General features: G+C 36.1%; 1 protein-coding gene across 7 annotated transcripts in view; it reads left to right on the forward strand.

The window, feature by feature from the left end:
• LOC103543101 (UDP-N-acetylglucosamine transferase subunit ALG13-like) overlaps window positions 1-13,712 on the forward strand; it is a 57,527-nt gene that overhangs the window by 10,842 nt on the left and 32,973 nt on the right. For 3 of the 7 annotated variants that reach the window (XM_070605119.1, XM_070605122.1, XM_070605120.1), the window contains exons 2-6: window positions 4,132-4,215; window positions 6,304-6,354; window positions 7,126-7,172; window positions 8,540-8,612; window positions 13,501-13,582. In XM_070605119.1, coding sequence (XP_070461220.1) covers window positions 4,186-4,215; window positions 6,304-6,354; window positions 7,126-7,172; window positions 8,540-8,612; window positions 13,501-13,582 — 283 coding nt within the window. In that variant the 5' untranslated portion in view covers window positions 4,132-4,185. Of the gene's footprint in view, window positions 1-2,646; window positions 2,672-3,182; window positions 3,560-4,131; window positions 4,216-6,303; window positions 6,355-7,125; window positions 7,173-8,539; window positions 8,613-13,500; window positions 13,583-13,712 lie in introns of those variants that run through there. The other 4 variants (XM_070605115.1, XM_070605117.1, XM_070605121.1 and 1 more) reach the window with 3 other exon arrangements.

Consider the following 13,712-nt stretch of genomic DNA (forward strand, 5'->3'; position numbering starts at 1 on the left):
TTAGCCATCAGGGAAATGCAAAGCAAAACCACAATGAGATACCACTTCATACTCATTAGGATGGCTATAATCAAGAGAGAGAGAGAGTAAGTGTTGATAGGATGTGGAGAAATGGGAACCCTCATATACTACTGATGAGAATGTAAAATGGTGCAACTGCTGTGGAAAATTGACAGTTCCTCAGATGGTTAAATGTAGAGTTACCATATGATCCAACAACTCTACTTCTAGGTATTACCCAAGAGAATAGAAACATCCAAACAAAAACTTGCACGTGAATATTTATAACAGCATTAGTCATAATACACCAAAATTGTAAACCACCCAAATGTCCATCAACTGATGAGTGAATAAATAAAACGTAGTTTAATTATACAAAGGATTAAAATAGTGATACATGCTACAACATGGGCAAACCTTGAAAACGTTATGTTAAGTGAAAGAAGCCAGTTACACAGCACCATATATTGTGTGATTCTGTTTATTTGAAATGTCCAAAATAGGCAAATAAAGATAGAAAGTAGATTAGAGGTTGCCTGGAGTTGGTGGGGATAGAAAGGTTAGAGATTGATGGTTATGGTGTGTGGGGTTTCATTTTGGGGTAATGAGAATGTCTAAAATTGATGGTAGTGATGGAAGCACAACTCTGTGAATATACTATAGACCATTGAAATGTACACTTTGAATTTTATGATATGTGAATTATAAATCTATTAAAAATCACCAATTTTAAGTGTACAGTTCAATAATTTTTAGTGAATATACAGAATTATGGAAACATCACCACAAAACAGTTTTAGAACATTTCTATCACACCAAAAAGATCCTTTGTGTCTGTTTTCAGTTAATATGTATTACCACTCCAACCCCAGGCAACCACTAATCTTTCAGTCTCTATAGATTTGCCTTTTTGATGTATTTCATTTAAGTGGAATTATATATCTTCTGGAATCATACCTACCCCTTTTGCGTCTGGCTTCTTTTACTTAGGTTTCAGTTTCTCCATATCCTTACTAACATTTGTTATTATCTGTAAATTAATTTATTATAGCCATCCTAATAGGTGTGTAGTGATGTCACATTGTGGTATTAATTTGCATTTTCCTAATGATACAAAGTTTTTTTTTGTCAGATATATGATAGACAAATGTTTTCTCCCAATCTGTGGCTTGAATTTTCATTTTCCTAATGCTGTCATTTGCATAGAAAAAGTTTTTAATTTTGATAAAGCCCAATTAATCTTTTCTTTTATTATATCATATCTAAGAACTCTTTGCCTAACACAAGGTCTTGAAGATTTTCTCCTGTGCTTTCTTCTAAAAGTTTTGAAGTTTTCTACATTTAGGTCTTGATTCATTTTGAGTTAATTATTGTACAAGATGTGAGGTATAGACTGAGGATCATTTCTTCTTTTGCATATGGATGTCAATTGTTCCAGCACCATTTGATGAAAATACTGTCTTTTCTCTATTGAACTGCTCTTGCGTTTTTGTCAAAAATCAATTGACCATATTTGTGTGGGTCTTTTTCTGTGTGCTTTGTCTATGTATTACTTTCCCTTTGCTCTCTTTTTGTCTTTCTGTCTCTAATTTTTCTTCTCTTTGTTTCCTGCTCTTTCTCCTATTTTCTGATTCTCTCCCTCCCTCCCCATTTTCCCTTTCTCTATTTTCTTCCTCAAATGAAGTATATGGATTAGTATTAATTGAAGTTTTGCATACCTTAGTTTTAGTTTAAATAGCAATAAATATGAAGAATTTATATTTTCTCTACAAGTAAAAAGTGCCAAAAATGAATTAACTTTTCACTATAACCCTTAATTTTTCTTAGTGAATTTGTAGCCTTAAAGAAAGATGTTGATCCCTCTTCCCAAACCTTGTTTCAGAAATTTGCAAAAGGAATCATTTCTCCAGTTTTATGGTTTCTTTAAGAAAGAAATTAGTTAAGGTAATATCAAATTGGCATGCTAAAGGAAGTAAAGATTTTATTCTTTTTTTCTACCATGCTTTTATTTCTTTCCTGAATTATAATGTTGGTTTTTGGTGCTTTTCCTATAGGGGGCGGTCATGATTACTACTGGATCCACAGATACAAGAAAGACAATTTGCCCAGCAGCTTAATTTTGCAACTTTTCCAAAGCCAGCTTTGGATCTATTTATTTTTTTAACACTTAGAAAAAATAGGAAAGGAATTGGATTTTGACATTTAAATAAAATTGAGACACTTGGCAGTGGAATCAAGTAATACAAGTGACCAGTCCTGTCTTTGAACGTTACAAAGCACGGTCATATCTTACTTTGATTTTCTCAGAATCCAGAGTAGTTTTTCCAGAATAGTGCCCTAATAAGACGTTGAGACACGCCTCTCATGTCCGATGCCTCTAATGCTGTGCCACGGCATTTTAAATGTAGTCTATTAGAAAGTTTGTGGGTAAGATATTCCTTTTGTGCTGCTTCAATTTAAATTTTCATTGTTTCTATTTTTTTAAGAAACACACTTTTTGCATTTTCATTTTGTTGATGCTATACAATAGTTTGGAGACATTAGTCAAGAATTATATCAGTGTTCCCTACATAGCTAATGGATTTAGTTTCTGTGATCCTAAGCGAGAGTTACTAGTATTTAGGAGAACTAAATGAGAAGATTTCTTAAACTCCCTACCTGAAATATCCAGGTAACTGCTTTGGCACTACTTTGCTTGAACTGTGACTTCTGCTCCTGTAGATCAAGTGAGCCTCCCCCAAAACACACACACTTTCTCTGCTATTTAAGACATTCCTAATAAAAAAGCTTACTAGTTAATTAGGTTCAGATATTTTTCCTCTCATTTCCATGAAACTATGAAAGGAGCAGGGAACTTCGGCAGAGACTGTAGTTGAAAATTCAGGCAGAGATCTTAAAGCAATGTAATGTGGGCCAGGCTGCATCTTACACACCTGAGACTTAGGGAGTCCCTTTGCAGCCTCGTGCAGCAGCAGTTGCCCTGAGTTAAGCTGCAAACTCGGCTTCCTTTTGGTCCCAAAGCTCAGCTGTTTGTGCATACTTCCCTCAACCTCGGGCTGATTGGGTTAATCCCACCCTTTCCCAACAAGGTAGTTCTGCAAGTACCTTCTCCCTTCTGTATCTCCTTCTCAAATCAAGTTCTCTATTCCTAGGAGCATCGGCTCTTCCTCTTCTTTTCACAGGGTCCCAACTTGTCCTGGGCAAGCCAGCCCTTGCTTCTCCTGCTCCTAAGAAGTGCAAGATTCTGCAGCGCTGACTCCAACTGCCTTCTCATACCTAGACTTTGAGCTGCTTTCCGGATACCTGCATAAGCAAGCCGTTGGCACTGCTACCCCTTCCTGGCTGCACCCTGCCTTTTCCTTCTTGCCACACTTGTGTTCCTTTCTCCTTCTCCCCACCCCACCCCGCGCCGTGCACAATGCATAAAGGATGGAAAAAGTACTCCGGCCAGAAGGCTCTGAGTGAGGCATCAATGGATGAATATTTAGGCAGCTTAGGGCTGTTTCGAAAGCTGACTGCCAAGGATGCCTCTTGCCTCTTTCGGGCTATTTCGGAGCAGGTAAAAGGAAAACAAATGTATCTCCCCATATGAGTTTTTAGAGTTTGAGACATGGCACGGTACTGTAGCTAGAAGACTTGTAGCCCACCAAAACAAAAAACAATTCTCTTTCCTAGTAAATATATCCCGGCTTGGCTGCTACTTACTAGCTTTGTGCATGCCTTTGCTAATTAGTCCAAGTATACTGCTGTACATTTGCTGTCTTTTCTGTTTTTTAAAAGGTCACTTTGAAATGTAAGCTAAAATAACGGGGTTAGAGAGAACTTTGAAATGCATCTTGATCCTTTATAAGCAACCCGTTTCCTCTAAATATTAATGTCTGAGGAAAGATTTACAGGCTGTGCCAATAAGCAGTAGAAAAGTTCGGGGTGGGGGGGTGGGTATGACAGAATCATCCCTCCCCAATCTCACTAAAGATCAGACAAACAGGTTTTGGTAAGATCAGGATTTAATTTCTCAGTTTCCTACATGTGTTCTCAATAAGGGAGACTTAAGTGTCTAGCTGATAGTGTTAATTTAGAAGCTTCTGTTTCTCATAACTGACGGTGACCTGGTCTTTCTCTTCTTTTTAGTTGTTTTGCAGCCAGGTCCATCATTTGGAAATCAGGAAGGCTTGTGTCTCATATATGAGAGAAAATCAACAAACTTTTGAATCTGTAAGTAGAATACATACCAAGGGGAGTTGTCGGTAGAGTATTTAGCAGGGGGAAAGGAATTTTGCTCACCTACTTGTGAAAATTATATCATGCAATCTCTTAGTAGCAAATACTTTTCAGCTGGCTTCCTTCCCCCTAGCTTGCATGCTTCTGGACCTCTTTCCAGAATTAGATTGTTTTGTACTCTAATTAAAAGTTAAGAAAAAACAGTTAATCTTTATCCTTCCCACTGCTTTCTCATCCCACACACCAAAAAACCTCCAAACCCTGAGAAGTTACCTTTAGACTGCTCTTTTGTGTTATCCATAATACTGTTTTCTGTGAATGATAGTTTGCAAAAGGTTTGGCTATGTTAATATTTTAAAATGTGTACAAATTGGATTCCCCTTTGTTCTCTTGCTTAATTCTGTGCACAATGGTCCTCAGCCAGTCAGCTTGAAGAATCTTGTAAAATTAATTATAAGGAAACAAATTAGTCCTAAACATCTATCTTTTTCACGTGACAAGCTGGTAATTGGAGCTCTGCCACTAATGACGGACTTTAAAACAACTTTTAGAAGACATCTTTGTATACATTGAATTATTTGAATTCTTTTTATAACAATGAAACAAGGTTCTATCAGTCTGATTTGAAGAGTGCCCTTCGTGTGGCTTTTTTTTTTTTTTTTTTTTTTAACACTCCTAGCCCTTCCAGTACTATTTGTTTTCTTCTGACTGTATATTATGGGTATTTGCCTCCTGTTTGAGGTTTACTCTTAATTTTCTCAACAGGTTTTAGTGAATTTTAAAACGATGTGAAGGCTTCTTGACTTTAAAACTTATTAACTTGAAGTTAATTAGTCTTCACCACACCTGGGGAAAGGATTATTTTTAACCACCTTCAAATGCAAGACCGTGGTGTAAAGCAGTGCATCTCAAGTATTTTTGTGCTTACAAATCACCTGGGGATCTTGTTAAATATCGATTCTGATTCAGTAGGTCTGAGCTGGGGCCCAGGATTTCTGCATTGTTAACTCCCAAGTGATGCTTGCTATTTTTCGTGGACCACGTTTTGAGTAACAAAGATGTGTATAAAATTTTAGAACTACATTGATGAATCTCAGAGTAATTAAGCCAAGTGAAAGAAGCCAGACGCCCCCCGCAAAAGCACATACTGTATGATTTTCTTTATATAATGCTGTAGAAAATGCATACCGATTTATAGTGACAGCAGATCAGTGGTTGCTTGGGCGTCAGTGGGGTTATAGAGAGCACAAGGAAACTTATGGGGGTTATGGATGTATTCACTATCACGATTGTCATAATGGTTTCATGGGTACATACATATGCCAAAACTTATTTGTGCCATTTAAATATGTGCAGCTTACTGTATGTCAATTATACCTCAAAAAAGCTGTTTAGAAGGGTTGAGAATAATTAAAAATGATTTTTTAAGTCTAGTGATATATATATGCATGGAACTAGACATATATTATCCTATATTCCCTGAGTTTAATGTAATTTTATTTTTAAAAGAGGTATATTTTACATAAATAAGATTCACCATTTTAAATTTAGCATTTTTGGTTTTGGCAATAATATATAGTCATGCAACTGCCACTGCAGTCAAGATACAAAACATTTCCATTACCCCAACAAGTTCCCTTTTGCCTTGGGCTTTTTTGAAACTAATGAAATTCTCTTTAAAGTTCCTCAGTTTAACTTTGTAAGTGCACGTCTCTTGTCAAGTTTGAAATCCTTGTAATTATTGGGCTTGCTTGGTTTATGAAAATTACTTAAGTTACTTAAGTAAGTCAGGTTACTTAAGTTGGCATTTCAGAAGAAATTCAAAGTTATACCATTTGATGAAATGCACTGGTATGTGGATAAGCCAGGACGAATTCCTGAGATACTTTTATAGTCCAGCTTTTCTCTACTCATACCTTTTGTGTATGTGCAAATCTTCTTGAGGTGCTGTGCAAAGTAGTAATTTAATACCATAATTGTTGAACTGAACAAAAATCCCATTGGAGGATAATATTGCAGAATATAATCAGATTTCAGTAATGCTATGTATTTGGTTAAGTCAAGTTTGTTTTATTTTTGAAGTATGTGGAGGGATCTTTTGAGAAATACCTGGAACGGTTGGGAGATCCCAAGGTAAGATCAAATATGGGGCTTTAATCTTTTCAGAGTATTTGGAATAGTAACCTAAATATTCATTCAGCTGTGTCGCTTTGGCTAGACTCAACCTATTTTCTTCAGTAGCCAGCTATGTTGAATCAAATAGTTCTTGCAAAAGTTTAGAGGCTGGCAATTGACCTATTGTTTTGTGTTAAATATTGAGAATTGTGTGTTAACAAGTTTATCATCCATAGACTAGTGAAAGAGTATACACTGCTTGGGAAGAGGACAAGCTTAAATCTTCTCACTTTAATGAGGGAGGAGGGTGGTAATGAATGTTACTAGGAGGTCATTAATATTTTTTTTATTAAACAATTCCCCTGATTTGTAGTTAACCTTTTTTTGTGTGGGAGTAAGACCCATAAACACATTTGTTCAAAAAAATTGATCTGACTAAATTCCATAGTTCTTGACTTAAAACACATTTACTAAATACTCTGCTAACTTTGTATTCTTACACTAATTCCATTTTTATTGTGCCTTTTAAATCTCCTATATTGACTGTCCTTGTTACTTAATGGCTAACTAAGAAGGTCTTTAGGTATTTTTTTAAATTTTTCAGAATAAGTTTATGTTAATGAATAACTATCACAATATCCCAAGCCTCAAAGCAAGTTATAGTGTGTTCTACAAATTCTTCATCTAAAACAATGCTAAGCATCTAAAAAGCAAATGTTGAACTTGCAAAAACTTCTACCTCCTAGCAACAGAATGTTTTTAAAAACTTTATGCACTATTTATGTTTAGGAAAGTGCGGGCCAGCTGGAAATAAGAGCTCTTTCTCTAATTTATAAGTAAGTTGACTCTCCTTTTTTTTTAAAGAGTGTGTGTGTGTGTAAGGTTTCTATTAAAGTCCCTTTAGGACTGGGAAAATTTGAGATTTGATGTATTATGTAGAATGAAGAGGTCTACGCAAGGTCAATTGGTGTAATTTTTAGGTGGAGAACCTCTAGCATTTGTGTCCATTTGAATGGAAGAATAAAGGACTTTAAGAACTGCTGGTATTACTCCTGTAGAAAATCAGAATATTTATTTTAGAATTATTGTGTATTTAACTCTGTGCCTCTTTTGCATGCATCCTCAGTGGGGCATCCCTCAGTATCACTTCCAAGAGGATAGAAATTTGTTCTTGAAGACAAAAAATATATTAGCTATCACAGTGGTTTATGATCCTTCACAGGGTCATAGTACATAAACAGATATACAGTATATCTGTGGTATTAAAATTTCATAAGGAAATTAAGAAAAGTCTAAGAAGGCTCTTTAGGAAGGCGATGCTGGGGGAAAAATTTGAGAAACACTGCTCTATTGCTTTGGAAGTTCTGTTCGGTCTTTTAAATTGCAAAAGTAGCATTTATGAAAGCTGTAGTGTTTTGAAAAATAGCTATGTATAAGACTCCTTCACAATTCTGAGGACGATGAGATGGCATATTCCTTGGTAGAGTCAGAACTCTCTTTTGGTAAGTGTTTATTCAAGTTAGTGTTTTGCAGTCTGCTCATTTCTCACTAAATCCAGCAAGAAGTAGTATAAGAGGGGTATTGGGCAGGTAGCTGATCAGTTATTGCTTTTCAATCAGGGGCCAACTTTTAAATTGGCCCGCTTCTGTTTTTGTCTGTCCCTCGAGCTAAGAATGCTTTTTAAACTTTTTTAAGTGGTTGAAAACTCAAAGGAATAATAATGTTTCATGGCATGTGAAAATTATGAAATTTATTTCAGTGTCCATAAAGTTTTATTGGAACACAGTCATGTACATTTGTTTATGCATTGTTTGTGGCTGCTTTCATGCTGCAAAGTTAAAGTTAAATAAACCATATGGCCTGCAAAAGCTGAAACATTTATTATCTGTTCTTTTCTCAATCAAAATTTGCCAACCCTGCTTTAAATTAATGGGATCCCCCAAAACTCATAAACATAGATACAATTGATAATCTATCTTCTTTATTTCTCTTCCTCCTAAATTAAGATATTTTTTAAAATCCATAGGACTTTAGGAGGAGTTAGCTGTCTACCTTGAATTAACATTATTTAGCCTCTTAAACATTTGGATTGTTTTATATGAATAAGGTGTGCAATTTAAAAGCACAAATACTTGTTCTTATAACTACCTTTGCATGTACTAAATTATCTCTTCTCACCCACCTTTGTTTTTTACCTATGTAGTCGGGATTTCATTCTTTATCGCTATCCTGGAAAGCCTCCAACTTATATCACAGATAATGGCTGTAAAGACAAGGTAAGAAGATGAGTGAATGTTTACTAAAATAAGAGAAATTGAATGATGCTACTGGCTTAGCAGGATATTAAGAAATCATCTTTTTTTTTTTAACCTAATTAATGAAAAAATAAGCAGAGTCTAAATGCCAAGCTTCTCTGCCACCAGCCTTTTCCTCTCCAGTCAGTCATCCTCAGTATTGTTAGCTACTCTTCTGAACAGACCTAATTGGCTCACTCTTCTGTAATAGAAAAAAACACCCAAAACTCTATTTGGTTTCTCATTGCCTAGAAGATAAAGGTCAAACTCTGAAGCCAGGCATTCAGTGCCCTAAAGGGTCCCAAACCTCCTTTCCAGCTTCATTGTCCTCCAACCTTAGTATACCCTGCTTCCAGATTGTCTGACTTTCATACTTTTTTTCTTTTCCTTTTTATCTCAAATGTCAAGTCCTTTGAAACTTTGCCAACTCCCCTGGAGTTATTTCTTTCCTTTGTGTTCCCCTAGCAGCACCCAAGTAATTACAGTGTTTATTACATTGTATTTGTTTTCATGTCTATTTCTCTCATTAGTCTGAAAGTTTCTTGAGGGCAGGGACAGTGTGTCCCCTTGTTACTGCCTAGCAAGATACTTGGAAAATAGTAGGTGGTTGTTTTGTTGGTTGAGAACTCTCAGCAGGTAAACAAATTGTTCTTTAGCATACAGTTTTTCTTCCCAAAAGTTTTTAAGAAAAGCCTTTTATCCTGATTATTTGATTAGTGAATATAGACTACACAATATTTGAGTTTTGTAAGTCTTGTTTCACATCATGAAGCAAAATTCAGGCAACATTTTGATAATGGTTAGACAAGATTAGACACTGGGAGAACTGTTAGGAGGTCACAGTAATCTCCACAAGAGACCTGAACTAGGCAAGTGGCATTAGAAATAGAGAAGACCAAGTAGGATGCAAGAGATAACTTAGAAGATAAGTATAAATTGGGGCACATTAATTGTTTTACCAATGGTACCGCCCTTTAATTTGTTCAGCAAACCTCAAACCCCTGTAGTGTGCCAGGCACTTTACTGGGCTTTGGGGATACCAAAATGAATACAACAAAATCCTTGCCCTCCAAGGGCTTAAGGTGCTATGAAGACAGACATGTAAATAGTTACCTACAGTGAAGTGATAAGTTCTACAATAGAAGTGTGTACAAAGAACATAGAAGAAAAAGTCCTTCACTCTGCTTGAGGAAGTTTAGAAAGTCTCATGGTGGTAGTGAAATTTAAGTGGAGTATCAGAAAATGAGTCCTCCAAGTATGAAGGGCAATCTATTCAGAGGAAACCCAGTATGCAAGGGCATGGAAGCAAGAGACTCTTTGGAACTCTAGTTGGATGGGAGAAGGGCAATGCTGAAAAGATAGGCTGGAGTTAGATAATGAAGGGTGTAGTAGGCCACGCCAAGAATTTGGCTTTTCATTGTAAAGAATAGTCAATTGAAGGTTTTTTTCCAATATTCTCCTATGAAGATTTTTAAACTTACATAAAAACTAAAGGAATTTTACAGTGAGCATCCATATACCTACCACGTAGAGTCTGCTGTTAGTATTCTTGTTTTATTACATATCTATCCATTCAGTTTATCTTAATTTTTGATGCATTTCAGAGTAAATTTCAGACATCAGTACAATTGCCCCTAAACACTCAAACTTTTTTAAACAAAGGTGTGACATAATCAGAATTGTTTGAGGAAGGGGAGTGTGTTAGCTTTTGTATTTTAGCAATTGTACACAGCATTGCCTGAGATGAGATTTAGACATTTAGATCTTTATCAGGACTATTTATTTATTTATTTATTCATTTATTTTTTAAAGATTTTATTTTTTTCCTTTTTCTCCCCAAAGCCCCCCAGTACAGTTGTATATTTTTCGTTGTGGGTCCTTCTAGTTGTGGCATGTGGGATGCTGCCTCATCGTGGTTTGATGAGCAGTGCCATGTGCATGCCCAGGATTCGAACCGATGAAACACTGGGCCACCTGCAGTGGAGCGCACGAACTTAACCACTCGACCACGGGGCCAGCCCCTATTTATTTATTTTTTTAAGATTGGCACCTGGACTAACAACTGGTGCCAATCTTCTTTTTTCTTTTCTTTCTTTTTTTCCTTTTTCTGCTTTTTCTCCCCAAATCCCCCTGGTACATAGTTGTATATTTTACTTGTGGGTCCCTCTAGTTGTGGCACGTGGGACACCGCCTCACCATGGCCTGATGAGTGGTGCCATGTCTGCGCCCAGGATCTAAACCAGTGAAACCCCGGGCTGCCATAGTGGGGGGCGCGAACTTAACCACTCAGCCAGGGGGCCAGCCCTATCAGGATTCTTTAAACCTGCACTTCACTTATTTTTTCCTGACATTTTATTTTGAAAATTTTCATACAGAGAAAAGTTAAAAGACTTGTACAGTGACCATCCATATACCCACCACTTAGTTCCTACAGTTATACAGCTCCATTTTCAAATGAGTCTTGTATATCTTACAGAGAAGATATTGAGCTAATTAAAGGGAAGACACCTTTTGAGAACTATAAGAGTACAAAAATAAAATGTAAGACCTTTTGAATGTGTGCAACCATGAGAATATCATGTATAAATCTCATCCGTACATATATACAGAGCTAATACTTATCAGCAATTGGGTATGTACGTGTACATGATAGTGTATATATGTCTGCTTTGGGAATGTATAAAACGAGTATGTTTGCTCATATTGAAATTTAAGTATGGGAAAGCCAGGTGGCAGCAGGGTACTTGTGTTGTGTGACACCTTGCTTTGCCTCAAACTTAGTTACTATATCTCGGTTCAGGCTCCTAAGATTTACATTTGAATTCTTTGGGTTTTCAAAAATGAGTTTGTTAAAATCAGTGAACGTTATTAATGAGCCTTCCATAAAATATATTTTAGAGGAAGTTTTCAGAGAAATAAATGCCTAATGTTCACCTTGGTACCTTTCACCTTCTATATTGACTTAATTCTGCATTTTTACATAGTTATCCAGTGTCAAAGTGGATGCTACTGGAGCTAGCCATCTTTACTCAGCCCATTTGCTCTATCTAGAAAGATTAGAAATACATACTTATATGACAAGCAAAATGAAACTTAAGTATAGAAATATAGAGTGAAAAGTCAAGTCCTCATTCCTGCTCTTCAATCTCATGCACTTTAAAGTAACAACTATTAAGATTGGGTGGGTATCCTTCTATATCATTCTCTTTGCATTTTTTTTTAATGTAGATAGACTTATACCTAGCATTCTTTTACTTGTTCTTTTCAAATATCTATCCTCATTAGTAATCCAGGCCTACCTCTTTTTTTCACTAGTGTACTGCCATTACATCCCACCTTCCCACCTCCAGCAAACACACCACCCATAAGTATGTATGAGAAAATTATGATTTTATGTTGGGATACCATCAGGAACATAAAAGCCATCATGCCTAGTTTTACCACTTCCAGTCAAAACGGAACTTCTTGCCACTTGAATAGAGAAATTGTACGGTCATCTCTTTTTTTTTCCTGCTTGGTCATTCATCTGTTCTGGTTAGCTGGTTCCTTTACTCACTTAACAACTGCCTCCGGTTATTAACCTTTCTTAGTTGGAGTTCCCAGTTCTTCTAGTACAGAGTACAAAGGGCTTCTCTGCTCAAAATCTGCTCACTGTTCTTTTGGATTAATAAACTCCCGTTAAAGGCAAATACCCCTTGGGGGTGGGTGAAACTTCATAACTTAAACTTTACTGTGAGTTACTTTAGCTTGACACTTGCCCTCAATACTTTGAAATGGATTATAGTGATGGAGTGGGAATTGTGATTTCAAAAAAAGGCTAGGCTAATAGACCTGGGATCAGGTTACTTGATTATTGGGAGAAGTTAGCTCATAGTGGTGTAGGAAGATAGGAAAAAGAGTGCTTAGGATAATTTTCTGCCAAGGAAGCTTGCTGGCGACATCCTCCCATAGATCATAGAGAGTCATCTTTGGTACCTCAGTTGCTGATACCAGAGATGGCTTCAAAGTGAAATAGACTTAATCACTAGGGATTATATCCCTTACATAAGACAGGTTTTTGAACAAAAGTTTAAAAAGGTTTTGGAGCAGTTATGTAAACAGATTTCCTTACATGGAGCCAGGGAGCATTTTTACTGGAATAACTTCGGTAGTAAGCATGGCCTTTGAATTATTGGTTGAAAAAACTAGAGATTGAAGGAATCAGCTAGTTAACTCGTTTTGTAGCCATCTCAGTGCCTTAATTCATTAAGGAAGTCTCTTTAGCAGTATTGCTCGTATATAGTGTATTCATATATTGCCATTCAGTACAGTGGATAACATTTTGAATAAATTGAATGAAGTCCCTCACCCCACAGTCTGAGTTTCGGGAATTTGACCTAATTTCTAGTCATTTTTAGAAGTTAAGCTGGGTAACTTTTGACTTCTCTTAGGCTTTCTATTCACTCACTCAGTTTGTAAAGTTCTCATCTGTTGCAAACTTGTAAATCAGTACTTGCTTGGTATATTAACAGGAATGTAAGGTTCACAGTATAGCCTTAGTAGTGACTTCAATCTTGGCATTTAAAAGTCACTGTCAAGAAAATCTCTTTCTGAGGTACAGCTTGCATTTATCTATATTTAGATTTTAGAAACTGATGTTTCTCTAGTTTTATTGAGCTATAATTGACACATTAATGATAAGTGAAATAAAGCAGATGGAGATAGACAAATACTGTATCACATCACTTATACATAAAATTAAAAATCACTTATTTAAAAAGAGCAAATTCATTTAGTTTATCAGTTTCTGATTAGCAACTTAATTTCAAGTATTTCATGGTTGTAATATGTATAACATTCACTTAATTGTTTTGTGTATTTTTCTTTTCAGATTGTACTCTGCTATTCAAATAATGGTCATTATGATTCAGTGTACTCAAAACAATTTCAGTCAAGTGCAGCTGTTTGTCAGGGTATGTGAAGGCTTTATAAATGTTTTGGTGTGTTTTCAGATGATTTGTTGCCAGTCTTTAAATTGAGGGACGCATGATAAATAGCTCTTGTAAATCCTTATTGGTACCTACTCAATTTGTACAATGGGTT

The sequence above is a fragment of the Equus przewalskii genome, chromosome X (genome assembly GCF_037783145.1).
Source record: "Equus przewalskii isolate Varuska chromosome X, EquPr2, whole genome shotgun sequence".
NCBI classification, from domain to species: domain Eukaryota; kingdom Metazoa; phylum Chordata; class Mammalia; order Perissodactyla; family Equidae; genus Equus; species Equus przewalskii.